General features: G+C 34.6%; 1 protein-coding gene across 4 annotated transcripts in view; it reads right to left on the bottom strand.

The window, feature by feature from the left end:
• The window catches only part of CLEC16A (C-type lectin domain containing 16A), a 95,767-nt gene that overhangs the window by 68,788 nt on the left and 800 nt on the right, over positions 1–26,179 (bottom strand). For all 4 annotated transcript variants that reach the window (XM_026096351.2, XM_026096353.2, XM_064520395.1 and 1 more), the window contains exons 2-11: positions 18,692–18,820; positions 16,901–17,034; positions 15,949–16,097; positions 15,187–15,292; positions 13,455–13,578; positions 12,383–12,557; positions 10,720–10,773; positions 8,294–8,407; positions 3,007–3,235; positions 2,028–2,157 (exon numbers count right to left, since the gene is read on the bottom strand). In XM_026096351.2, the coding sequence (XP_025952136.1) occupies positions 2,028–2,157; positions 3,007–3,235; positions 8,294–8,407; positions 10,720–10,773; positions 12,383–12,557; positions 13,455–13,578; positions 15,187–15,292; positions 15,949–16,097; positions 16,901–17,034; positions 18,692–18,820 (1,344 nt within the window). The remainder of the gene's footprint in view (positions 1–2,027; positions 2,158–3,006; positions 3,236–8,293; positions 8,408–10,719; positions 10,774–12,382; positions 12,558–13,454; positions 13,579–15,186; positions 15,293–15,948; positions 16,098–16,900; positions 17,035–18,691; positions 18,821–26,179) is intronic.

The raw sequence follows: 26,179 nt of genomic DNA on the forward strand, positions 1-26,179 counted from the left end.
TTTTTCCTTTTAATATTCCCTCCTATAGTAAAATGATTAAGGGAAGTTGAAAGCTTGACTTACATTTTATATTTATATAGAGCTTTACTAACTGAGGCCTCTTCTGTTCATCTGTCTACCTCTATCGTACATTTTTTTTAAAATCACTTCTAATATCAAATTAAAGGCTATGTGGCAAATATTTTCGGAAGTATTTCATAATTCTGAAGCCACGTTTTTCCTTTAGTCTTCTATGAGTGACTTGTAACAATCAGATCAGATGCCACAAGGGAATTCTTCAAATTATTTATTCTTGCTCCAGTAGAGCATCTCCACAATTGAAAAATACAACTCATTAGGAATCAATATCATCACACTCATCAGTTGCTACTCCAGTTACAAAAGTTTTACCCACCTGAGGTATGGGGTAAAACATTTCGCATTTTCCACTACGGTGTGGCACCTATCACCTTATCCACAACACTTGCAGTGATACCAATCAGTGAAGGAAAGAAGTTATGCATATTTAAGCAATCTTTTCTGAGACTTAATTATCATTTTAAATACTACGTTTGGGATATAGGATACCCCCAAAACTTAAGCTATAATGGTTTATCCTACTACTTTCAATAATTCATTTTAATAAAAGCAAGCTAACATATGCACAGAACTAGGCCAGAAATGCCCTGCCTAAGGTCTGTCCTTGTTTTTAAGAATATTTTAGTCCTGCAAGTTTTTTTTTTTTTGGATGCTATTTATTTTTAAAAATATGCAGGATGTTTTCAGATCACTACATGCAGACTCAACTGTCCTGAAATGCAAACATCTGCCAAATGCATTGGGATCTCACATGTAAATATTTTGCATCTTGAAGAGTTAAACAAACTAGTTGCTTCAGTATTCAATGCAGTCAATGCCAATTTCATTCTGAAAGTCATTTGGCACACTTTATCAAGATATTGCTAACTTACAACAATGTATTTTAAAAATAGTTCAAGTCTAGGTTCAATTTCATTTTTAAAGTGAAATTAAATTAAAAATATTATTTTTATTAGCCAATGTAATCAAAGCTATCTAAGCAACATACTTGCAAGTACTTTTGTGTCAGCGATGACAAGCTCAGTTTCTTTTTAGCATTCTAAAAATTTTAAAATATTTTTAATATATTTATATTTTTTCTTTATATTATTTAAAAACATTATTTTTAGCATTCTAAAGATATGAACACAGCAGAAATCTTACAAAAAGTATCTCATGGGTATTTAATATATAAGAAGCTATAGCCGATTTTAAAAAATTTTGCAAATAAAAAAATTTAAGATGGATTAGACTGCACTATCAGAGTTTCTGTTCTGAAATCAGGAGAACTTCTGCTCCCAGAAACAGGTGAAAACTGTATTTTAGCTTTATTCTTTTGTTTTGAGAACATTACCATACAAGTTAACAGATTTCAAGATGAATACATTTTCATTACTTACTCAGTTTCATTTAAAGAACAGTTCCTCATTTAAAAATCAATCACCAAGAGAAGTGTTCAATAACCCTAAGATACACTCGTACACCTCAGAAAGCATACAAAGGTTAGCAGGGCTTATTGATAAAAACTCACTACTGAAATTTTGCAAAATTCAGCCCTAAACCAAGGAATTCTTATTTTATCTTTTTGCGTATAGAAGTATATAAAATTGACAGGTGGGCAAATAAAATTCCTTAAGAAAACTGTTTTTCTAGCTGAATTCAGAGGTTTTGAAAAAGCTCATCTTCCATGAATACATTTAACATTCTGTTACTACATTTAACATTAACTACTTAAGGCACCGTAATTGCTTTAAAAGAAAGCATAAAGTTAACAAAGCAACTGGACCATATCCCAAACTGCTCAGTGGAGAGGCCACAACCCATCTTCCTATTGCCTCACATACTTTTGACTCACAAGAACCCCTGTAATTTTAATTAAAAGCAAACTTCAGACGTCTCTTAAGAGGGATGATAGAAGTGAGAGATAGCAAGCAAGAAAGCCAACAAGGAAAATTAAAGTTCCTTCTTACCTATTCCAGTTTGTCATCTCACTCCCAGAGGCAGCTGCACTCTTTTCTTCATCTGTTGTATTCTGTTCTGTCACAGTAGAGATAGACATTTCTGACAGTTTACATCTCTCCATGATTACCATCTCTATTTCTAAAGAACAAAAAGTTATATTTTTAACAAGTGATTACTGCAAACGCTTTCACATTTTACATTATGCATTAAAAGCAACTAATGCAACTATACATAAGAAGTATACGCTACAAACTTAAAAAGGTTAACGAATACCTAGATTGGGATTTTCTTTCCAATACAAGAAAAGCTTACTTATTTTAAAGATTTCTTTAAGGAATTTAAGTGCTACATAAGGAAATATGCATATACTCATATAAAACCAATTCTTCTTGTAGTTAGCATTAGGTCAAAAAAACTTGAAAATGTGTGATTAAAATCTAAAAAGCTCAAAGATTTTTTTTTTAATTTTGAACCATAAGATTCAAAAAGTCGAAAGTGACAATACATGGTAGATAATGGTATTTATTCATTCAGACATGTATAAAATACTCCTGAGCATCTTATAAAGGTAAAGTGGCTACGCTATTTGCCTTACCAACCAAACAACAACAAAAGAACCACCTTGCAGATAGCTGCACGTGATTGTTGAGCATTTTCTAAGTAGACTTAATGACTTTGTAGCTTTTTTGGGGTTTTTTTTGTTTTGTTTTTAAGTAAGGGCCAAATAAGAATAGGAAGAAATGAAAATCCTTTCATATTTTTTAATCGGATTAAAATACCATGTTCTGACAGAATGATTTAACAAAAAAAAAAAAAAAAAAAAAAATCCAGAAAAACAAATCCAAATAGAAAAAGATAAAATCATCCCTAGGTTTACCCAGTACAATAAAAGAAAAAGAAATCCATTTAACAGATCAAAACTAGGTCCACACAATCAGTAACGTTATCCAAATTGGGGACATCGTTTTTGTTTACTGATATACTCACCTTCATTTTCACTGCTTGTTCTGATGCCCTTTGAACTCCCTTCTGTACCTTTAGATTTATCTAGGTCATCTTGGGAATCCTCAGATCCTCTCTCCTCTTCATCTTCTTCACCAACATTTTTATAGTTGGGTCTTTTCTGCAATCTCTTCTTCCCCTTCTGTTTGTTAATTTCAAGAGACCTCTCAAGAGTTTCGGTGGGTTTTATGAAACATCTGATACTTGACTTTGCCTGCAAATTTCAATAGTACATACTGAGCTAGAGAGACATTTTACTATAGTTTATGAAGAAACTTCAGTTCTTACAAACAGGGTTTTTAGAATACAATTTAGCACATCACTTAGAAATCGCAAATTAGTATTAAAATACAGGAAAGCGGATCTCAACCAAACTGAAGTGTATCAAATCATAACTAGAACAGAATTATCTGCTAAATAATGTATCCTAAAGATTTCAAATTAAGAAGCAAGCCATTTTGGGATGAAGATATAGAATCATCTACTTTATCAACAGAAGTGTCTTAAAAAAAATGAAAGTTTTCTTTTGAAAGTTCAAATAATGAACTGTACTCAACAGGTGAAGTAGCTTATACATAGAAAATTAAAACACCTTTTTGTGAATAGGATAAAGACAGCTAAACCAAAAATGCATGTGAAAAGCAAGGTATTAATATGGAATACACTGTTTAAAAGTCTTATGCAGTAATGAGAATAAAAACCAGTGCTCTATGCTGCAAGCTTTTTTGGAATCTAAGCTTCCTTCAACTACATATTAGGCTTGTGCCAACTACTACAAAGTCTGGCAACTGAAATCAGTTCATTTATTAGGCTTAAATACACTTGTGTTCTATCCAAAGATATCAGAAGTTTGCCTTTCAGGTCAGAACAATGATTTTGGACTAGAAAGCAAATAAATACTTACTTTCCTAAAGATTTATTTATAGAGCAAGAAAATAAACGTAGACGATGAATACCTCCCAGAAGAAATCAGTATTTCAAGAGATTACAAGAAGTTCTGTGACTAGTGGGACTAACAAAACCTGTTTCGCTATATTTTTGTGGATTGCTTCCGAGTTGTGATGTTTTGAGCTCCCTTCTCATGTTTGGCCTGCCAGCTGGATTACCAGAGCACATGCTCTCTCTTACCCAGGACTGTACAAACACTGATCAGCTAACAAAACTCTCTGTAGCCAGGCAGCAAAATAGATGGTTTGGGGGCTTCCTGGCCACACAGGTTTACGCTGAGCAAGTGAGTTAGAGCAACTTCATTACCTTTCAGACCTTTATACCTCAATCAGATTTAGCTGAAACTGGATGAAGGGTTCAAAACTTAACGGGCAGGCAGGAGAAAAGAAATACAAGAATAGAAGAAATACAGAACTGAGATTACGTTCCTTCCCTTAGGTGTCTCAAGTGCAGCGAGCACTGAAGCAGAATATATCAGACAGATCTCAGAAAAAAAGTTTGGAAAAGTCCCTCCCCTCACTTGATAAGGAACTCCTACATGGAAAAAAAAGATTAGGAAAAGATTTTGGAAGAACCCTAGAACAAGACAAAATGCTACAACATTTCTCTGAGCCTCATTTGTTAAAGAGTTTTTATAAAGTCTTGCATAAGGCACCCTGCACTTGTCACTGAAACAAGTCACACAGTAGGAAGAACCTTTCACAATACCAAAAAAAGAAAGAAAAACCCCATAATGTGAAATTTACCACACATCTCCCCAGTAACCTCTCTGATATATTTTTAGTCAGATCAAACTGCAACATAGGAAGGTTATAAAACAACTGGAATTACTGGAACTACTTTCTTTATAAAGAATACAGGTACTTCACATCCGTGCATTCTTAATACACTGTTGTTAACCATGTGAGCAAAAGAACAGAAAAGACCATTTGACAGTGATATGCTTATGAGCACTAATCCATTGTCTGTGCAAACTGAATGTTTAGAATAAAGCTAATATATATTCTTTGCTGTCAAATATAATATGGTTATGTATTTCAAATAGTCTAAAATCAGAGTTTAAATTAGTTTACACTGTCTATATCTAAGCTGATTATACATTTTGAGATACGGCTATTTTATGCTTTTTAAATGTCTTTCAACCATATTTTCAATTTTGGTTCATCTTGAGCAATGCGTGCTGGTAAAATAAGGCAGTACCAGTAATAACTTCTTACGGGAAGGAGAAAGTAGGTTAAACAAAAAAAAAAGAAAAAAAGAAACAGGTAGAACTGACCCACATCCTAATTATGCAGGAAAATAGATCTCACAGGAAATAAGGTAAACCTTAGTGTGATGACAGCCAAAAAGTTAAAATACATTCTCTTGACTACACATATTCAACTCTCATCATGAAAAAACAGCAAGTATTTCTACTGATACCACCTAATAATAGAAACATGGGGGGAAAAAACATACGTACAGGAACACCATCACATCTTAACTTGCTACACTCTGAAGTAGAGTACCTGTTCATTTATCAAGCTGAGTGATAACGGATCCACTTTACTGAAAGCTCCATGTATGGAGTTTGGGCAATTACTACTGCCCTGTGGTGTTCAGCAGCTCTCCATGGGTAGACTATTGCAAATTCATAAGCTATCAGCAGTGAAATCTGCTGGTGATTTTTTCCGCAAATCTGATTTCCAGTAGAGAGCACCATTTATTCCTGCATTATCATTGTTATTTGCTCTGAATAAGTCTGGATACATTGCATTTACACACAGCAACTGCAACACTTCTCAGCTTTTCCTTTGTCTACTTGTTTTTCAAAGCTGCATGTTAGTATATACACTGATCGTTTCACTGCAATTTAAATATTTCAAGATCTCAAATACCAGAGAAGAGCAATGTTAAATAAATAATGCAGATTTAGAGATAACTGGCTTTCACCTCACATGGAATTATCCTGAAAACAACAAGAAGCCTAGGCGAATGAAAAATTACTACCTATGGAAATTATAACAGAAAGGAAGAGGTAAAAGAAGTAAATTTGGGACTGATATAAGAACAAACTCAAATCTAAATTTCAGTCCAAAAATAAATAAATAAAGCTCGCTCACCACTTTTCTATTTTGACCCCAGAACAAGCAACTCCAAAGTAGCTCTTGAAAAAGTTTGCATTATTCAGTAAAAGTTTGTAATTCCTTTGCAACAGAATGCACTAGAGTAAAAAACTTATGATGCCAATACACCTTAAGATAGTCCAAAGAACAGTCTGTAAAATGCTTAGCATTGCTCAAAGTCAACTTTCTGTGCTAAGAAGTCCTATCACAGAGTAACAAGGAACTCTCACCTTTATTTAGATCTGTCTATGCCCCCCCCCATGTACAGCTCACTTCAGCATCACTGCATGAAGTTGTGTATCAGCAGCAAATGCCATGCAGTAGTTGTTCACTCTCCTCAACTGAGAGCAGCTCACTTGGTATAGCTCCATGCCCTACTTAAAACAACAGGGAGTTCTTCCACAGATTATTCCCTGTTCTTTCTGCAAATAAAGAACTTCCACTAGCCGGCTTTATGGCAGTAAAGGATCCCTGTCTAAGTTTTCACTAAAGAATATGGCTGAACCTACTAAAAACTCATTTTTTCCCGTGGAATTTTTTTCCCCCCTTCCACTAAAATTGCCAAAACTTTGCTCTCTCCTAAAATCAAGCTCGCCTTTAGTGTGGTTTTATTAAGCATCTATCCTAGAAATACAATTCCCCTCCTATTTAGTAACTTTTCAGGTATAACAGAAATATTTTTTATATAATGACAGGCCACATCTTCATGACCAGCAAGAAGCAACAACCTAAATAATACTACAAACCTAAAACAAACAGAAGTTCATATGAAACCCCTAATATCCCTAATATTAATTCAGGCATACAAACATTCACGCTACAAATACTTTGCAACTCTCTACAGTAACTATGACAGGGAAAAAAAATACATATCTTTTACTTCTGCAACAAATGGTGCCCCACCCTCTTGCCACAAATTTCCTAGTAACAAAGCTGCTTCTGCACAAGTAACACACACAAAAACATTCAGTACGCAACTAGCAGAAGGTCTCACATTTCCTAATAAGAGACTGCTTTATCTTAAAAACATAAGGTCAACTCCATTATTCCACCTTAGAGGTTCTTCTAAGCAAGATTAGGTTCTAAAAATAAAGGTCAACAGTACAAATACTAGGACCCAAAAGCTACTGGCAAAGATCAGCCCATATAGCTTCCACCATACAGCGGGAAGAAATTTGAAAGAGTTGACTTGTATCATACAAAAGTTTAAGCATACCTCACCCTTGAAACTCTAACACCTATAGGCACTGCTGAGAAAGACTGTGCATATGCAACCAATCTAGTGTTTGTTATAAATTAAGCATCAAGACAGTAACACCCTTAGCTGTCCAGTCAGACATTAGGGGACACATTCATCTTTTAGACAGAAGTCAGTAGCCTCTTTAACAGAGTAAGGCCATACCTCCTTATTATTAGTATCCCCAAATAAGCCTTTTAAAAGAGCATTTCACCAACTGTGAAGCCCACAACAAAAGAGAAAAAACATATACATGAAACTCTTGGGGAAAAACCCCCAGCAACAGCAGCATCCAGGAACACTTGCACAGAATTAAATCTGAATGTATAAAGGGCAATGACAAAGCAATAAAATCCTCACCTATTGTGAGGTGAGGTCTTTTATGTATGCTCGTGGGCTTTCAGAGATGATCAGCCTTAACACTAAAATACTGAGAATATTTAGATGAAAAACTTAATTTCCCTGTATATTAAAAGGATTAACCATAAAGACAGTTATATTTTACTAATTCTCTCATTCCTGCTACAAGTTGTGTAAGGAAATAATTTTATAGGAAAGTTGCGATGACTGATCTGTATCTCACTACCAGGAAGTTAATAACTAAAACTGAAGGCAGACTTGATTGTAGGAATGTCTCAAAAGAGCTGAAAGCCTCTGCAGTGTCTCACCCCAGCAGAAGGGACAAAGTATTCCAATTTGTGTGTCCTGTACATTCTTGTACCACCACCTGCGATATATATGCATGCATAAATGCACAAATATTGTAATGTTGGCAAGTAAGAAGACATAAGTTGCACAGAGCATTTTACTGCTGTCATATTTGAGAATAAAAGTTGAAGTCTCATGTTGCTTTTCTTCCCTCCTAAACGTGATCACCTTAACTTACCAGTTTCAAAAGATCCAATTTTATTTTTCAAGTATTTTCTTTGCCTCTAAGTTAAAAGAAATGAAAAAAATATTCAAACATTAGCTGACCACTTACTGAATTTTTCTGAATATCTTGCTCAACTTTAGAAGAAAACACTGACAGGTCACCATTAAGAATAACCTCAGCCAATGAGTTCACCAAAGGTGCATAATGTATAATTAGAAAAACCTATTAAAAGAACGGGGGAAAGAAACATTAGATATTACAAGACACATACAATTTCATAATTTCAGTCACTGAACATATTTCTTTTGACCTCATTAAACACTATTACATTAAGTTTATATATAAGGACAGTACAATTGTTTGCACTGTTCATGAAATCTACTTTACTGGACAATAGATAACAATTCTTTCTACAGATATTTGCCCTTTCTCTACATTTTATACTACCTAGTTATAATGATGCTCCTTCTAAAATAAAGAAATTAGTCTCAAAGCTGATAAGGAAGGATAAAGTTATGCAATATTCTAGCAGGGAACTCAAATTAAAACCACTTCATAAAAATGTGGGTTTGGAGCAACTATACAAATTGAATATGTTACACAGTATCCATTAACTTTCTTGCATGTCAATGACTGACAGTACTCCAGTACACAATTATTTTGCAGTGATTCATAGTTAATGTCATGCAGCAGGCTCACTGGATCTGGACAGAACATCCAGCCACAACAGTCATATGTCAGCCTACACCTATTCTTTGCAAAAAAATATTGAACCTAGATGCCTAAACAGTGGTTCTAGCTGAAAAATCTTCAGATAATTTCCAAACCAGTAAACCTGAGCATTGTTTGGACAATATTTAGTTAAACACAGTATCCACAGGTTTTCTTTCTGATTCAGTTCAGCACAATTCCAGATTTTCAAAGGTAAGGTGGTTAGTATTCAATAGAGGCCTATATAAAACTTTGGAAAGTTGCGACACACTTCAAAATACTTTGAACAACCTCACAAATCACTCAAACTTCTAATTCAGAAAACAGGAGGGCCAAAACATTCCTGTGTATAGTCCAAGCACCTTACATATTCACTTGAAGTAACCCTGGATTTTTATCTGCTGCTACATGTGTTTCAAGCACCTGTCTCTAATATATGAAGAGCTATAATTAAAGAATGTGTCTGACAACAGTAACTGAAATAATTAAAAAAAGTTTTCAGATGCTCAGTGTACGCTTTTCAGACAGGATGTTTTAGTAGTTTTAGTCCCACCCTTTCAGAGATGCTCTCTAGGTTTAAAACAAAAACAAAAAACAAAAAACCCACCCACACCACACACGTGTACTTCTGCCAGGTACAGAAAACTTAGCTTGATTTTCCAGACCATATCCCATTCTGATGAACAAAATTTGCTCCCCAGTCTTCACGACTAGGAAACAGTGTTCCATTTTCTTTATTAAAACACAATTTAAAAATATAGATGCAAATCTTGAATTGATATCAAGCCAACACTATCACTGAAATCAATGAGATTAAGCGAGTTCAAAGTACACAACACTGTGTGATGTAGATTGCTTTAGTTGCACAGAGCTGTTGCTCCCAAGGTTTTATTTGTAGTCAATAAATCTAAAAAAAGTTCAGTGACATGGGAGTTAAATTAAGACACATCAAATTATGTATTCCTAACAAATCAAATTTTTTCAGAGAAGTTTTTAAAAATGACAATTATGGGCCATACAATAATGACTAATTTAAATTTGTAATTTAAAAGAAAAAAATTAAGAATTAAAAAAATTCTATTAAATAAGTAAAATTTATTTTCAGAGAGCATAATTTAAGAAAACTAGACTCAGTTATGTACAAAAGACTATAAGGAGACACAATTATTTAGCATAAGGTTTTTTCCTCCATTGTCTACAATTAAAACAAAAATAAAAAATATTCCCTCCCCCAAAAGACTTCCTTCATTTGAAAGGAAAAAAAAAGTTCCAGAAAGAAAAGGAAGTGGGACTTGTGAGAATGAGAAATAACAGGTACTTTTATAATTACTCCAATTACTGCAAAGCAACAGATTTAAGTTATAGACATAATGACAAAAACTGTGAGGAAGTTTGGGTGTAGTTCGGGAAAATTCAAACCTGGAATCCTCCAAAGTTTAGGCAAGTTCAAAGTGCAATATGCTGTTCATTTAAGTTTCACCTGCAATTTTATTAAATTCTGCCCTAGCACATTGCATGGCTCCGTTGAGTGCTGTTTGACAACTGTCAGAGCACTGAGTATACTTAAGGCTGCCATGATGCGATCCTCTGAGGAAAGATACTAACTGAAATGAAAGGTTCATTGGTCCATCTGTAATACAACAAATGAGCTTGCTTTTTTTCTTTTTCTTTTTTTTTTTTTTTTTAAGGGATTTAAGCAATGTTTGCCAAGTTGTCTTTAGCAGTTTTTCTGAAATACATCAAAAAACTATAATTCCTATTATAAATTATGACACTGTTGCAAAACATGTTCTGAAACAGGACAAAATAAGCTAAATACGTACTTGAGAAAGAAGATAGAGGGAAACTTGGAGACTTATTTTTGGACGCTCCCCACCCTAAGGAAAGAAAAAAGTTAAGAAAAGTGCTGATTTACTTTTACAAAGTTAAAGCATTTACACTATGTAATATCTTATTTAAAACAAAACATTGCATTGCTCCACATTCGACACCCTATCACCAAAACTTCCAGAAAGTATCATGCCAACATTCATTTCTTGTAAACAATTTTGAATGAAAGACTCTCCTATTAAGCATACATCTGGCTCTATACGCTTTAAAAAAAATGACTATTTATTATAGCCTTTCATAGTTGCTTCTGGTAACATTTTAACAGCTGAGTAACTGAGAACTATGTTGGTTTTCATTTTGCAACTATTTCTTCAAAAAGTACTTTTCAGATAACACTCATTAAAGGATGTTCTCAAAACTAGTTAGTCAGAAACAGAAACAATGAGATATTACCTACATATTAAAAAGGAGTTGTTGACAGACATTTTTCTAAATCAAGTAGCTCACAGACAAAAATAACTAAGTATAAGCTGAGCACAAGAACATTAAATTTACATATTAATAGTTATTTAAATATCTCTAAAATACATTAGTGATACTTTAGAAATCATCACCAAATAAATTAATCAGTTATCTCAAGAGGTAAAAGATAGCCCAGTTTCACAATGGTAAATATCTTTGAGTTCAGCCTAGTAAACATATTAGTCTGTGAACAGGATCTTTGATTTTCAAGTGCAAAAATCTGCTAGCTTTTGTGTGTTTATTCATGAAAGGGAAGGGTTAGAACAGCTGCAAATGAAAGCAAGAATCAGGAAATCTGCTTTCTGCCCCATTTCAAATACACCCTATCAATGGCAGGGTGAGATGACGATGACTATTCAGTCTTCAGTGCATGTGCAACAGACCGAATTCATTAATTTGCAATGAACTTTAGCTCTACGTAATGAAAATATTCTGAAATTCACAAGGCACTTCAAATCTTAAGAACAAACATGCTACGGAAGATTTAGAAGGAAAAAACCTCAAATAAAAAAAAAACAGTGGCTTTTTCTTTTAAATGACAATTGAGTATAGGAACCTGGAATTTTACAAACACAAGCTCAATTTCATTGAAACATAGCCTCAACTAAATTTAAAGGCCATATTCTAAAAATAAAGAAATAAAGCTTCAACTATATCATATCACCACTGCTAATAACAGAGTCAAGTATCAGAAACAAGGTTTACATTTTCAGCCTAAATTGGATTTTTACACTGTGGAAAATCTGTGCTTGTATGCTGGAAAAAGGTATTACAATCAGTTCTTGCCGGGGACATGTAACCACATCAGAAAATGAAACCAAACATCTCCTAGTGTCGCAGAAACTCAAACCCAGATTCTAATTTACAGCTCCTCTTGTCCTCACTACCGCTAACATTTAACAACCATATCATCCAAAACAGTACACGTTTAGTGAATGAATCTAAGAACAGAATAGATGAAGCTTTAGTCTTAGAGTATTTCCCCTACAGTCGCCTTATTCAAACTCTTTCATATACAAGAACTTTGACACAGACAATATTAATCCTACTACAGAATATACCTGGCAGACAAATCACCATACATACCAAAGTAAAAAATCCTTTAAGACTTAAATATTGGCAGGTATCCCTTACCTTATCTTGATTTACTAAGGAATACACATAGAGGGGAAGAAAGAGCCTATTAAGTAGGTGGTCTGTCAGCACATCATTTAAAAATTCACAGTTAATGATAAGGATATCATTAAGGTAATGCAAATGATCAAGATGTTCTGCTACCAGGTCACTCAGTTTGCCCCTATTTCTGTGCCTGAAAGAGAGCAGAAAAAGAAAGCCTCTGATACAAAAAAAATGGTAGAAGTGTTTTAAAAACTTAATGGCAGAATTCACATGTATCTTTTTCACAGATTGACTACCTGAAGCAGATGCTTTCAGTATAGTCACCTGAAGCAGCTAGTGCAGAGTATTCAGGCTTGTAATTGCTTTAGGATACACAGATTTTTTCCCCTGAGTTTTCAGAAGCAATATTTTCATGAAACTTCAGTTTCTACCTTCAGAGTCTTTTCAGACGCCAATCATAAAAAATGGTAAGGTTTGTCTCAAAAGTAAGATAAATTTCTGTTTTAATGCAACTTTTTCACACTTTCTTAAAGTGAGGAGATAATGGCTGCCCATTCTAAGGCATGTATATAAACCAAGGATAACTTGAAGAAACAAAGTGTTTCTGTAGTTGATAGCAGAATGTTACACAGAAATTTCAGATCTGACAGTTCAAGTATTAAATAAAGTTCAACTTTCCATATTACAATTTTTTTCCTAGAAAAACTTTTCAGAATGCTGTTCTACTGAGATCATACACAGAGAAAAGGAACATTAAACAAAGCAAAGTTAATAAGACTGAGAAGCACAAAATGGCATTTATGTCTTCCGAATAGCTATCAAACTTAGCAGAATGAAAACAAGGATGAAAAAGCATGTTGCTAAACAATAATTTACTTGTACAGACGTTAGCACAGATAGGGAGCACTAACCACTATTAACTCAAAGAACTGCTAACATAGCTTTGCGAGAATTAAAAGCTTGAAGTGTCTACAGGGGACTGTATTGAGAAACTAACTTAACTGTACTACTACAGACAACGTAAGAGATTATCAGTGTATTTGGGAAAAGCATTTCTATTCAATACCCAGCATTTGTAAAGGCTTACTCTTCATCAGTCTGCACACAGTTATCCAGTTCTATCACGTGGCTTCCAATAAACCAAACAAGGTTGGAGAAATAAGGGACAGCAGTTTTATCTCTAATGTAATGCAGCATTGGCTGGTTGTCCACTAGAGAGAAATTGTTAAAGAGAAAAATGAGTTTCCAATCTTTTTTTTTTTAATAAAAGTTATTTTCTGATTTTTGATTGCATGCTAGCTTTTCATACAAGTATATACCTGAATTTATCTGATGCATGAAACAGACATCTACAAAAGTTTAATATTGACTCTTAATTGGCTTGAATGAGCCTAATATTGATATATTTACATGGGTCTGAAGATAAACAAATCTAGTGGAATTCAAGAAGCTTTTTAGCACATTCTTTATTAAAAAGAAGAGAAAAAGCATAAGAATAAAGCAGTAATGCTGAAAGTCAAGCTAGTGAGACTTACATGACACTGCATTAAGGAACACAGGAATCATCAGTGAAGGAAGGGCAAAAGAAACAGACAACAGTTAACAGGATTAGGAACTGGGATAGTGACATCCTCCAAAAGGGTTAAAAAAGCTAAAGCACGAAGCATCTAAACTAAAAGATACAGGGTATGTGTTAGATAAGAACATTTGCAAATGGTAGTCAGAAAATTATGAAACCTGAATGCCTGAGCTCTTTTCAGCTGTAACCTTCATAACACTGCAACATTCAACTGAATATTCTTACCGTGAAATGTTATCATTTAGTTTAGTAAATATACACAAATAATGTATGAAGCCTGCACTTTGCTCTTTTTGTGAGCTCATTCAGGCATACAGCTATTTGAAGTAGAAAACAAATACTACAGTGCCTGTTTCTCAGCATACAAGAGGAAGACATTTGGTCCCTAGTGGTCAACACTATAAAAAAAGCTACCCACTATAAAGAGGCTATTCAAATTCTTTGCAAAGTGAATTGTTCATTGCTTTAAGAAAGATCTTACATTCTAATATGATGAAGACTGTCATGAAATCACCATTTCTCTTAATTGATAGAAAGATCTTACATTCTAATATGATGAAGACTGTCATGAAATCACCATTTCTCTTAATTGATAGAAAGTCATGTTAAACTTGCAATAAAGTAAAAAAAAAAAAAAAAAAAAAAAAAAACCCACAAATTCAGTGAAACAGAAGCCCTGTGTGAACATATTTCACAATACCTTACAGCATGCTGATTTCAGAGACAAGTTCTGAATATGCACCCATTTTTCACAGAAATCACTGTGGTATTTTCAGTCTATCACATAATGAACATTTATAGACTTACAGAAAAATTTAGGTCGGAAGGGACTTTTGGAGGTCATCTAAGCCAAATCTCTTTTTAAAGCAGGGCCAACTTCAAAGTTGGATCAGGCTGCTTTGGGCCTTGCAGAGTTTTGAAAATATCAATAGAGAGTCCTCAGCTTCTCTGGGAATCCTGTTCCAGTGCTTAGCTACTGTGAAATGTTTTTTCCTTGTGTCCAATTAGGATGTCCAGTAGAGGAATCTGTAACTGCATACTATTTACAAATACACACTGCAGCTTTGGGTTTCTGTTTCATGAAAAATAACATGTGCACATGCAGAGCAAGGACATCAGCATGCTAAGGTTTTCAATCTCATATAACAAGAACTAAGTTTAAATATGTATAGCTGAAAATTAAACTACAGTAAAACAAACATTTTGTATATGTGCCTTTTCTAATATTAAAAAAACATACCTTTGTAGACGTTTAAAGTTATAGTCCTAACAGCAATTCTGACCATGCTTTCTGGGTGGTTAAAAAACTTTATAGCTTCTGTATACAAAGCAAAGTCATTAGTGTGCTGTAACAAAAGGAAAGAAAGCATTATATGTTAGAATTCTACATGAAAAATGTTTTCCATGTATTGCTCAAGTATTTTTAATTTTTATAAAGCAATCAAAATGGTTTAACAATTCAGGGTCAGTTGCAGCTGTAGCTTTGATATAAAATAAACTGCTTTGACCAAAGCATTCTATGTTGACTCTGCACATATTCAGAGCTTTGATGCCCTCTTTTGGCAAAAAGTGGTATGGAGAAAGAGGAAAAGAATGTTTCAGCTCTAGCCTTCGATTAACCAGGCTTTGCAGACTTAGAGTGCGCCTCTTAAGAATTGAGTGGTAGAATGGAAAAAAAGATTCTGTTTATAAAAGCATGGTAATGGGCACATAATAGGTTGGATTCTCAGCGAAGCAGACTTGAGAACTGCTGAAACCGTAGAAGTAATACTAACTTTTAGATTTAGGTCACACTGTAGTTGTACAAATACAGGGACCTTCTTTTTTGATACGCTTCTCCAGAGACCATCACAAATGAATTCTCAATCACTGATATTACCATAGTAAAAATAAATTTAGAACAAACAAGTCATGTTGAGACAGAACGGAATACATCTCAAATTGGTATCAATTTTTACTTAAACTCCTCTCATCCTTATCCTGTAACTCTTTCTTCACTTACCTCATTATAAAAGAAATGTACAGTATGATTGTTGAGTTTCAGAGAAAGAGTTTTCAAAAATGATATGTAATATGCCATGATCTCCTCATCGGAAAAGTCAAATTTGTGGACAATAATAGAATTCACATAGTTATTAGAAAGCAGGTAGTCTGAAAAATAAGAGACATGACACAGGTTAATCAAAAGAGAAAAAAATCATTATGTTAATTAACTGTACTTAAAGTACCAGCTAGCAGCAAACTACTTGATGCCTGAAGAGCCCAATTTTTAGCCAAACTCCTCAAGTGACAACTTCAAGCAGTAATATGATAACAGGAGTCAATAGAGGATAGAATACACTTCCACTTGCATTTTCTCAATTTAAGCATGCTTTGTGGCTGACAAATCAAACCCTTAAAATAGCATTAACAAAATGTATAAAAAGGTCTCTCCCCCTCCTTAAGTCTCATACTCTCAGAGGCTTGTGTATCGCTTTCTCCTATTGGTAGTCTAGGAGTACACCTTTAACTGAGCATTAGCTTTCTGTCTTCTTTACATGTTTCTGAAAACCCTGAAGTAAACACATTTCAATTGAATGCCAGCCCCAAGGATGTCAGAACAGTTCCAGTAAGAGTTAGATGACAGACTTGCACTGCATAATCTGCAGTAGCAAAGCAAACATTTCAGGCCACAGCTAACTGCTGAGTTAAAGAACCCCTTGAAATACATGAAATGAGTGTTTCAATAGTATCAAACAACTACTTCTGTACTACTGAAAATGTGTATTAAAAAGATATTTTGGAGTAAATTACGCTATATTTTTAGTAGCATTCAGTTAAAAAAAGACTTAATTTAAAGAGAAAGAGTTCTTCTGTGGCAGGGCACCAGCGTTAAAGTTCATAAAATTAAAATGATTTAAATCAACTCTTGATCATTTAATACTAACTAAAATGTGTTAAAAATGTGCCCTTACACAATGATGTTTCATGACTGATGTTTTCAAAAAGGATGTTCAAGGTCTGCAGCAGCTGTACGCACACATAACGACCAGACTTCTGACGCAGGATGTTCAAGAAGAAAACAAACATATTCTTCTCCAAGAAAAAGCTAGAATACAATAAAGAGGTGTCAGTAAGTTACTTGATATGTTTAATAAGAACATGATTTTACTAGGATCAAGGATAATTCTAGGAAAGATTCACAAACTGCATATTTATGAGGAAGTATTTTGCAAAGTTTTATCTGTATAACAGAAGAACATTTTCCAAAAGCCCTAAAATGTAACTAGGGAACTTTAAAAACAGTCAAATTATGTGGTAAAGGGATATAAAGACCTAACGGCTATTTAATCTCCCTTCTTTTATTTTAATGCATCCAATTTATCAGGCAGCTTCCCTACCTTGCAATCACAAGCTGACAATTTTGAAGAGAGAGCTTTTAAATGAAGGTCAGGCTTTGTTTAATATTCACTTGTTCCTAAGCTAACAGGCTATTTATCTCCAACATTATGCATCTGCTTTTTGATTCTTGAATTTTGATTTCCAATTTTTTTTTTTGGTTTACAGGCTCTATATTGCATTCAGTCAGTCTCAGTTTCTGCTATCACCCTGAAGCTCAATTCTTAATTGCCTATGTTTAAGACCATGTCAGAGTACTGTAAATTCTTATTAAATATGCACCTAAGAAGGAAGCAAACTCAAAGCATAAACTAGAAGAATGACCACAAAAGGCTGAGCAAAAAGAGAAGACTACACATCAGAAGCAGGCATCTCAAAAGTGTTATTTGTGTACAATTCAAAGAGAAATAAATGCATGCAGCATTTTTAAACCAGCAATGCACATAGTTTAAAAAGGAACAGTATGGACTTTTTCCTATCAGGACATCACGAATACATGCTCATGAAAAAAATCTTTCTGCATAAACTGCAGTGAAAAACACCAAAACTGTGCAGCCTTAAAATTCTTCCAAGCAGAGACTATAGTAAGGAATGTGATGGAGCTATAGTATAGATACGATCAGAACTGTACAAGCTTTCTTTTTCTTAGTTCACATCATAACCAAGTCATGTTAAACTGATCTTGTAAAAATAAAACCAGCCACCCCTGAATAAGAAATGTTAAAAGTAATTAAAAACACTAAACATATTAGCTTTCATTATCTCAATCAGAAATTGCCTTCAAAAAAGACTAAGCATCACCAAGTAAATATTCTCATAGAGAGCCAACCTATGGGCATTAATAGCGAGATATGCAACTCTGAATATTCAGCTTATTTCTTTAAAAGTTTATTTTTTTATCACATTATTTTATAAGGAATGAAATACCATCTAAACAAGAATTCTAAATATCACTGCTAGAATAAGATACTCATTTAGAGTATCTTATATAAATTAAAGCAAACAAATGAAAGTCATATGATATTAATAGATGTACTTAGTAAATATGGACCCTAAAATAGGTTAGATTCTGTATTTATGTCACAGATTTTAAGGCCAAACAAAAACAGTACACGGAAAGGCCTCTGGACTTTGAACACTTTCTGTTACTAACAGAATGTATTGTTTATTTTAGAACTAAATTCTCTGCTTCTTTGTAAGAAAAGAATTCAATCCTGCTTGTCTTTCTGCCACAGGATATAACCTTTCCACCAACATTCACGAAAGGCAGTCTTAGAAGAGTTAACCTCTTGCAACTAGATCTCTATGCAACTCCAAACAATTTAGGGTCTGGATTTTGTTTTTGAAGAATGATTAAAATTACTTACTCAAATACTGAACTGTCATTCTGATCCCCCCATATAAGGATCTCTGTTATAGAACGAATAGTCTCCACCAGTAGGTTGCGGTTGTGATCTGTTACTGTTGTATTTTTGGTCAAAACATGATACATGTACCTAAAAGAAAAATTAATTGCAATTAATATGCTACCCTGTGACTTTCACACACACCATGTTTGTCTGCAGTCACTGTAACTTAGTTTAGATACACATACATACTATTTCTAATCGTACAGTTTTAAAATTCTGAAATTACCTTTGAATAGTGATGCAGAGGGAAAAGTAATTGTTAAACAGAATATATGGCAAATAAAACAAATTTATAACTACCCAGACTAATTACAAATGCTTATGCATATGTTAACAGGAGGAGAATTCCACAAAACTTGTTCCATGTGCTTCTTATGGCAACTTAGTGAAATTTATTAGTGAGTACTTTAAAGTCCAGTAGCTGATACGGAAAAGAGCAAGTCCAGAAGAACACGTGTAGGTCCAGCTAGAAAACAGCCTTCTATTATCTGCAGTGACACTTCTAAGAATTTATGTTAATTTGATGGTTAACAACCAAGACTATCAAAGACTGTTTCATTCATCTTGGCAAATCTTCATCTTCAAGTCTCTGACCATTCAAACATAGAAATACCATCTGAAAGGTGGCAAAGTCCAGCCTTACTGTCTCAGAGGGTAAAACTGTAAGACTGTCCAGTGAAGTTAGAGAAATGTACATCTATATTACAACAGGTGACAGGAACCTAAAGAAAATCTGAAAAGCTTGCATTACAAATCTCAGAATTTTACTTAATCAAGGAAGTGCATTTTCTGTTTTTCTTCTATTTTCAAAATAATATATTATGTCAAAGACTATTTCCCTTTGTCCTACAAAAAGGAGGGAAGATGCTAATAAAAGCATGAGAAAATATTCAAAAATCACTCCTTTCCTTAATCTGTGGTTTTTGCTTTTATGAAGTAATAAAGAAAAAGGAAGAATGTAAAGAAGTGGCACAGTTTTTATAAAAGAAAAAAAAATTAAGTTATACATAGTTAGAGAAATCTCATATAATTTTAAGACTGTGAAAGTTTAGCTTACTAAACACCTTCTGGCTATGTGACAGTATCATTGTTGTTTTGGATTCTGTGGAAGTTTGCCCAACAATTACAGTTGAAACTTGAGCAAACCATTAGCACAGGAGTCTAAAAGTTAAGGATGCCATTTTTAAGGAAAGCCACAGACCTGATGACCTCCAGCAGCTGCTGAACAGAATGTAAGAATACAGATTTTTGCCAAGCTACCATATGGTTCCAGGAAACACTGTGCATTTCTAAAACAAAATTTTGGGAGTCTCTGGTTTGCAGTAAGTTTCAGAAACGTGCGTCAAAAACAGACCTGAAATCGCATTTCAAAACCAGTATTTCCCACCAATTTAATCTACCCTAAGAAACTTAATCACTGCACAGGGCAAACACACAGCTGGACATCAGAATGCCACTTAACTGAATACATGTATAAGGCTGTTCCAACTATTTATCAGACTTAGGAAAAGGACAAACCAAGGCAGAAACAAACCAAGCTATTACCTAGCTTCGGAACCTTTTTCACACTTTAATTCAATGAAAAAAAGTTTGACCATACTTCCCGTTTCCTTAAAATTTACAACTGGTTTTGGGAATCTTTTTCAACCACTAACAGAGCTGCCTCTCTGTTGGCCAGAACTTCACATAATTTGCTACAAGACACAGACCATCCTCACAGGCCATGAAGGAAACAGAAGCAATTCCAGAGAAGTTTATTATAATCTTATGGTAAAATGTTATCAGTCTGCTGATTATGATAGTGCTTAATCATTAAATAAGGACTTAACTGTGTTAGGTACTGCACAAACACATCGAAAATTAAATGAGCAACTCTGAGAAGTTTACAGTTTTAACAAACTTGATATACCACATCATCCTTTCCCTCCCCCAAAATTAGCAATGTGGTAAAGGATAAATCATATTAAGGTTAGTGGAGCAGAGGGCAGAGAAAGAGAAAAGGAAAAGGTGGCAGAAGGGGGAAAAGATACGCTTTTCGTACTTTTCCTGTTCAGTAAAAAATTCTCTCTTTCTCTTTCTCCCCCTCTCTCCCTCCACACTGTTTTTCCTCACAGGTCAATACTTGTTTCCCAAGTCCAGATCTAGAGCTGCTCGGGTTGAAACCAGACATTGGAAAAGATGATTCATAGCTACCTCCTACAGTCATAACTGCCTAGTCACGTGCTGGTCCACAACAGGAGTCCCTCGACAGCAAGACAAAGCTTACATGCAAATCCTCTTCAATTAATCTGAGTACCACAGTTCATAATTCCTTCTGTGGAGACAGCGTGATGGGTCACAGGGAAGATGGGCAAGTTTGTAATTCTGACCACCTATTGGAATTCCTGCGGCTTTCTAATAAGCACATGGTACACAGGTCCTGCAAAAACTTCCTGTTATGGTACTGCACCTGTTATCAGGGCAATGGGTCCAGTCAGTGCTCTGTGTGCACGTCAGTTAACAGAGTAATGAACAGTTGAAGTCTGAAGGCAATTATATCAGAACAGTTCATTCTACAACAATCTGCTTGGTAACTATTTTTGAAGAGAGTTAGTTTAGTTTTAAAAGGATAATTAATGTTACACTGCCTGACAAATTTTAGCCTATTTATTTGAGGTAATATGTTTATAGATGTGATAATTTAGACATATTTCTAATTAACTAGTTATATTACATAAACTTAGGAACAAGGTTTACTCCAACTACAGAATTCTTATGAGCATAAACAGTGGAAAGAATTATATGCTATTACCTCACCTCAGGAGTCACTGGTATGTAAAGCATTACAAACATTTCTGACAAAGCAAGGAACATTTAATAACCATAAATACATTCTTAAGTCCAAATATATTTGCTTGATATCGATGTCACTGCAAAGTTCCCTGACTTGCAAACACACCAATGCATTATGAGAAAAATGTAGGCTTTACTTTTAAGCTACTCCTTTATCCATTTACTTGAAAATCAATGAGAAAACATGCATGAACTTGTTTCTCTTACCAGACAAGTCATGCAACATCCTGTATCATGAAAATATAAAGTACTGCACAAGACTGGTATTTTTATATTTACACAAATTCTTAAAAATAAATAAATAAAAATCTATCTTTATGTGCTGTGACAAAGGATAAGAATTGGTGCTCCAAAATACTAAATCCTTACAAAGAATAGACTGTCATCTCTATCTCTCTACATCTGAAAGCTTCAAGTTCAAACAACAAAAAACCCACCATGTAGGAATACCATTGACATCAATGGGAGATTTTGCTAACAACAAGACAGAAAATTCTGAATATTTTCTGGTAAGAAACTATGCTTATCGCAGTAAGCTTTTACAATTACTCATGAATACAGAAATTGTGCAATTATTTTTCTACTTCTTACACACACATTAAAACAGACAACGGTTTAGAAAGTCAAGCACTCAGAAATTAGAAAACACTGAATTTAACCATACTATACATGCTTCTTCATGCTGCCTATAACTACATAATTAAGGTTCTTGCAAAGGCAACTCAACACACAGCATGGACAGTACTTCAGGAAATGAATCAGGTATGAAACAAGAATCTTTAGCCATACTTAATTACAGACACTGTATGTGACCAGGTTATGAGCAATGTTTAGCATGCATCTATAATGGCATGTATTCTGCATGCATAAAAGGTTTTAATTAAAATACCAAACAATGAGACAGTAACGAGAAACGCGTGTAAAAGTACCAACAGCTCTAGATAAAACACCTCTTTACAAACAGGTTGGAAAAGCAGGAAAAATGTTATTTGTACCTAGAAACAAAGAAACTAAGCTCAAATTCCAGGCAAAGTTGCTCGACCTTTCACATTAATAGGAAAACTATGATCAGAAAAAATATGATCAGAAAATATCATCAGAAAAGGTTGAGTTGGTTTAAGACACTACCACTGAATTACTGGAATAAACCACATAAATTCTCTTTATCCATTCCACTGTGAAGTCAACCAGCTTAAATTACAGTTTGTAGATTGAGAGGGGAGGAAAATAAAAGCGTCCTCTCAACTAGATCTGGCTATGTATCTACTGAGGTTAGACTGTCCTCAACCGGCAATAAGAACTTTTTTTGGTATTTTAGCCACAGGTCACAGCTCCTAAGGCGAGGAGCTGCAGAAACAGAGTGCAGTGACTATCAGAGCAGCCAGAGAGAACAGTAAGAAACCCTGACCTACACAAGAGTGCCTGGCTTACAGGCAAAAGTAGCCAAGAACCATACCTGAACAAGCCACACAAACGAGAGAAAGAAAATGCAGCTAGTGAGGAAGCAATAGCTTCAGGTCTGCATAGCAAAAAAGGCTGTTGCCTCAAATAGCCACAATGCATTCATTTTTAGAATTGAAAGCATGTAAAGAACAGAACAGAGGGATAGATGAACAGCCTAGCTAAACAAACACTTAGAACATACACTCTCTAAACAGATCAAGGTTATTGGGTGTCCTTTCTTTACAATAATGCCATTTTAGATTTCACAATTAAAGATATCACACACAAACAAACAAAGTAAAGCTAGTATTCTAGGAGAGAATTATATACTTCATCTCTTATCTAAGTCAAGCATGAGCCACAATACTTGTAGACTGCGTCCATTCTGCTGCAAATCAAACAGGATATTACTTGTTCTACCATCCATGGCCACAAGAGAACATATGATCGCATTTTTCTTGTCTAAAAGATTCTAACATGCTGAAAGTGTCCCTCTCAGCCTCTTTTTTCTAAACTTAAATTCAATTTATTCAAATTTCATCATGCATCAGCATCCTTTCTCTCTCTCTCTGTACTTGAATTTGTCTGTCTTCAAGGGTAATATCAAAACCAGATAGATGTTCTATCTAAATGCCCATCAGCGCTAAGTAGCTCAGAATAACTGCCTCCTGAATGTTTATATCTGAGGGTAATTCCCCGCCCCAGCAATGCCTGATGATGTTGACTTACTCAGTCTGACCTCCCATGCTTTCAAAATTACTTTCCACAGTACTGCTGCCTCACCAGTTACATTCTATTTTGTATTTATGCACATGATTTCTCTTTCTTTGGTAAAGAGCCATACACTTAAATTTAGTCTTGCTGGTTTTGAACATTTCTCCAGTTCAGAGATAAGGACTGCAATACATACATCATCTTGAAAGAGCACTTGTAAGATCCAAATCTTATACAAGTGCATCCGACTCATTACTACTCATAGTCCTACCATCCTACACTATCCTACTTATAGTCAGAACCCATTCAAAACCTCTTTGTAAGCTGATTAATCATTGAAATCTACCAATTGTATATTTCTCAATAAGGTTTGTATTCACAGTGATTTCATTTAGAAAGTACTTCTCCTGTTAATGCTCTCCTTTTCTTGTAATACAGATTACCAGTACTGGTATTGCATTGCTGATCATACATCACTTGTTATTATTGCAGAAAAAAAATAATTTAAAGGAGGAGAGGGGAGCACCCCAAATTGTTAATTCACTGAGTTATCCACTGAGATCAGTGAGAAGTGAATCATGAAGAAAGGGCATTACAACCTGTTCAGAATAGGATTAAGATCATCTTTTTTACACATTGGCCAAAATGAATTTTATTTTCATACTGTTAGGCAAAATTGTTCATTTTGCTGCAAAGCATTTGGATTTCTCTACAGGCAAGTCTGAAGAGATTTACTATACAACATTTAGCTTTTGCAGGAAAATAGAGAAGGAAAGAAAGAAGAACAGTACAAAACAGTAATACAGCAAGAATATTTAAGTGACAAACACTGTGGTTTCTTCAACTTCATATTAAGAGAAAATTACAGCTATTATTTTAAAAGCTACCCAAAGTATAACCATTAAAAACATAAGTGTTAACTGCTAAAAATGCAGATTTTTAATAGAACCTAAAGAGATGGATAGTGTGTGTTGTTCCAGTGAAGGAATGACTAACATGCTTATATTAGGATTTATTCATTACTGACATTCACCTAGTCTAAACAAAACCCAACAGATCACTATACTTTTTTTAATTTAAAATAAAAGTAATTTTACGACAACAGACATAGCTCCTTTAAGCTGCTTTGAGACCAGCTTCCGACAATCAAGACGCACTTAAAAAGCTGAGTCTCGGAATCCAAGAACATTCTCTGACTGTTGTGGATAGCCATGATAAAATTAAGAAAAGTCAGCTAGAGACATAAAACCTGCACACGCATTCAAGTAACAGACCAGGACCATATCTGTTTTTTTTTCCCCAATGAGAAAAGAAAATAGGTCCATTTAGGTCAACCTGCAGGCTTTCAAACAGAAGGAAGTCTGTGACAATTGTCCATCCACTCACACCGTCCAAATCCAAATCTTGATACACAATCAAGAAAAGCCTCAATTTCCAGTGTCCTGCTCCAGATCTATTTAGGAGCTGCCCATTCAAGTGCAAATGCATTTTAAAGTCACTCTTTGTAGTTTGAATACCACTACATCTATGGAAGATGAGAAAAAAAGGCCTTAAAATAAAGCAAAGAAGAACTCCAGGTATCATGCTTTTATGACTTGATAGCTATACTAATTGGGAGAATCAATGCGGAGATATGCAGACCAAGAAAAACTGACATCTCACCTAAAATGCCATTAATATTACTCTCAAAAAATTAATATTAATTCATCTATTCATAAGTTATTCTAGGAAGCAAGAAGATAAAGCAATTAATTCCTGCAATACTTCAACTGTCATTAAAAGGGGGATTATCCATTCATCATTTCATGCAATGGATGTGAACTGAGTATCAATAGATATGGCACTTATCAGTCTACCAGAGGTAATGTCATGACAATTTTCAGGTCCTTAAAATAACTTCCCTAAAATAGGATGGTATCTTTCACTTCAGAATGACAAAAATGTCTATTTTAATCTATCATTCCTCAGGAAAAAAGTTATGACCAGGTCCAGCACCAGAATTATTCAGTAGCAAGAGAAGCTCTAAGCATAGACCTCACTGATTTTCTTGCAATAATCAGAACCCTTAGAATAAAACAGAGAACTTAGAAGTTTTTTATCCTTTGTCTTCCCTCCAACTCTCCAGTGGCAGAGCTAGAAAAAGCTATTCTACCCCTTCTACAGTTAGCAATAATGCAAGGATGTCAGACTCCACAGACTAACACTGCAATTCCCAAGCTCAATAGCTTTATTTTCATGCCAGCCTTCTACCCAGGGTACATCCCTGGACCTGCAGAACCATTGCCGACTGTTGTGAATCACTGCTGACTACTAAGATCCATTTCCTTTTCAGAAGCTCTGTACTGTTTACAGCCCAGGACCAGGCTCCTAGCTTCTTGGCCACTACCAGGAAGCAATAAAAGTTCTCTCTCAACAGGAACGCGATATTTCTCGTATTTAATACCTCTTACGCTCTAC

The sequence above is a fragment of the Dromaius novaehollandiae genome, chromosome 14 (genome assembly GCF_036370855.1).
Source record: "Dromaius novaehollandiae isolate bDroNov1 chromosome 14, bDroNov1.hap1, whole genome shotgun sequence".
NCBI classification, from domain to species: Eukaryota; Metazoa; Chordata; class Aves; order Casuariiformes; family Dromaiidae; genus Dromaius; species Dromaius novaehollandiae.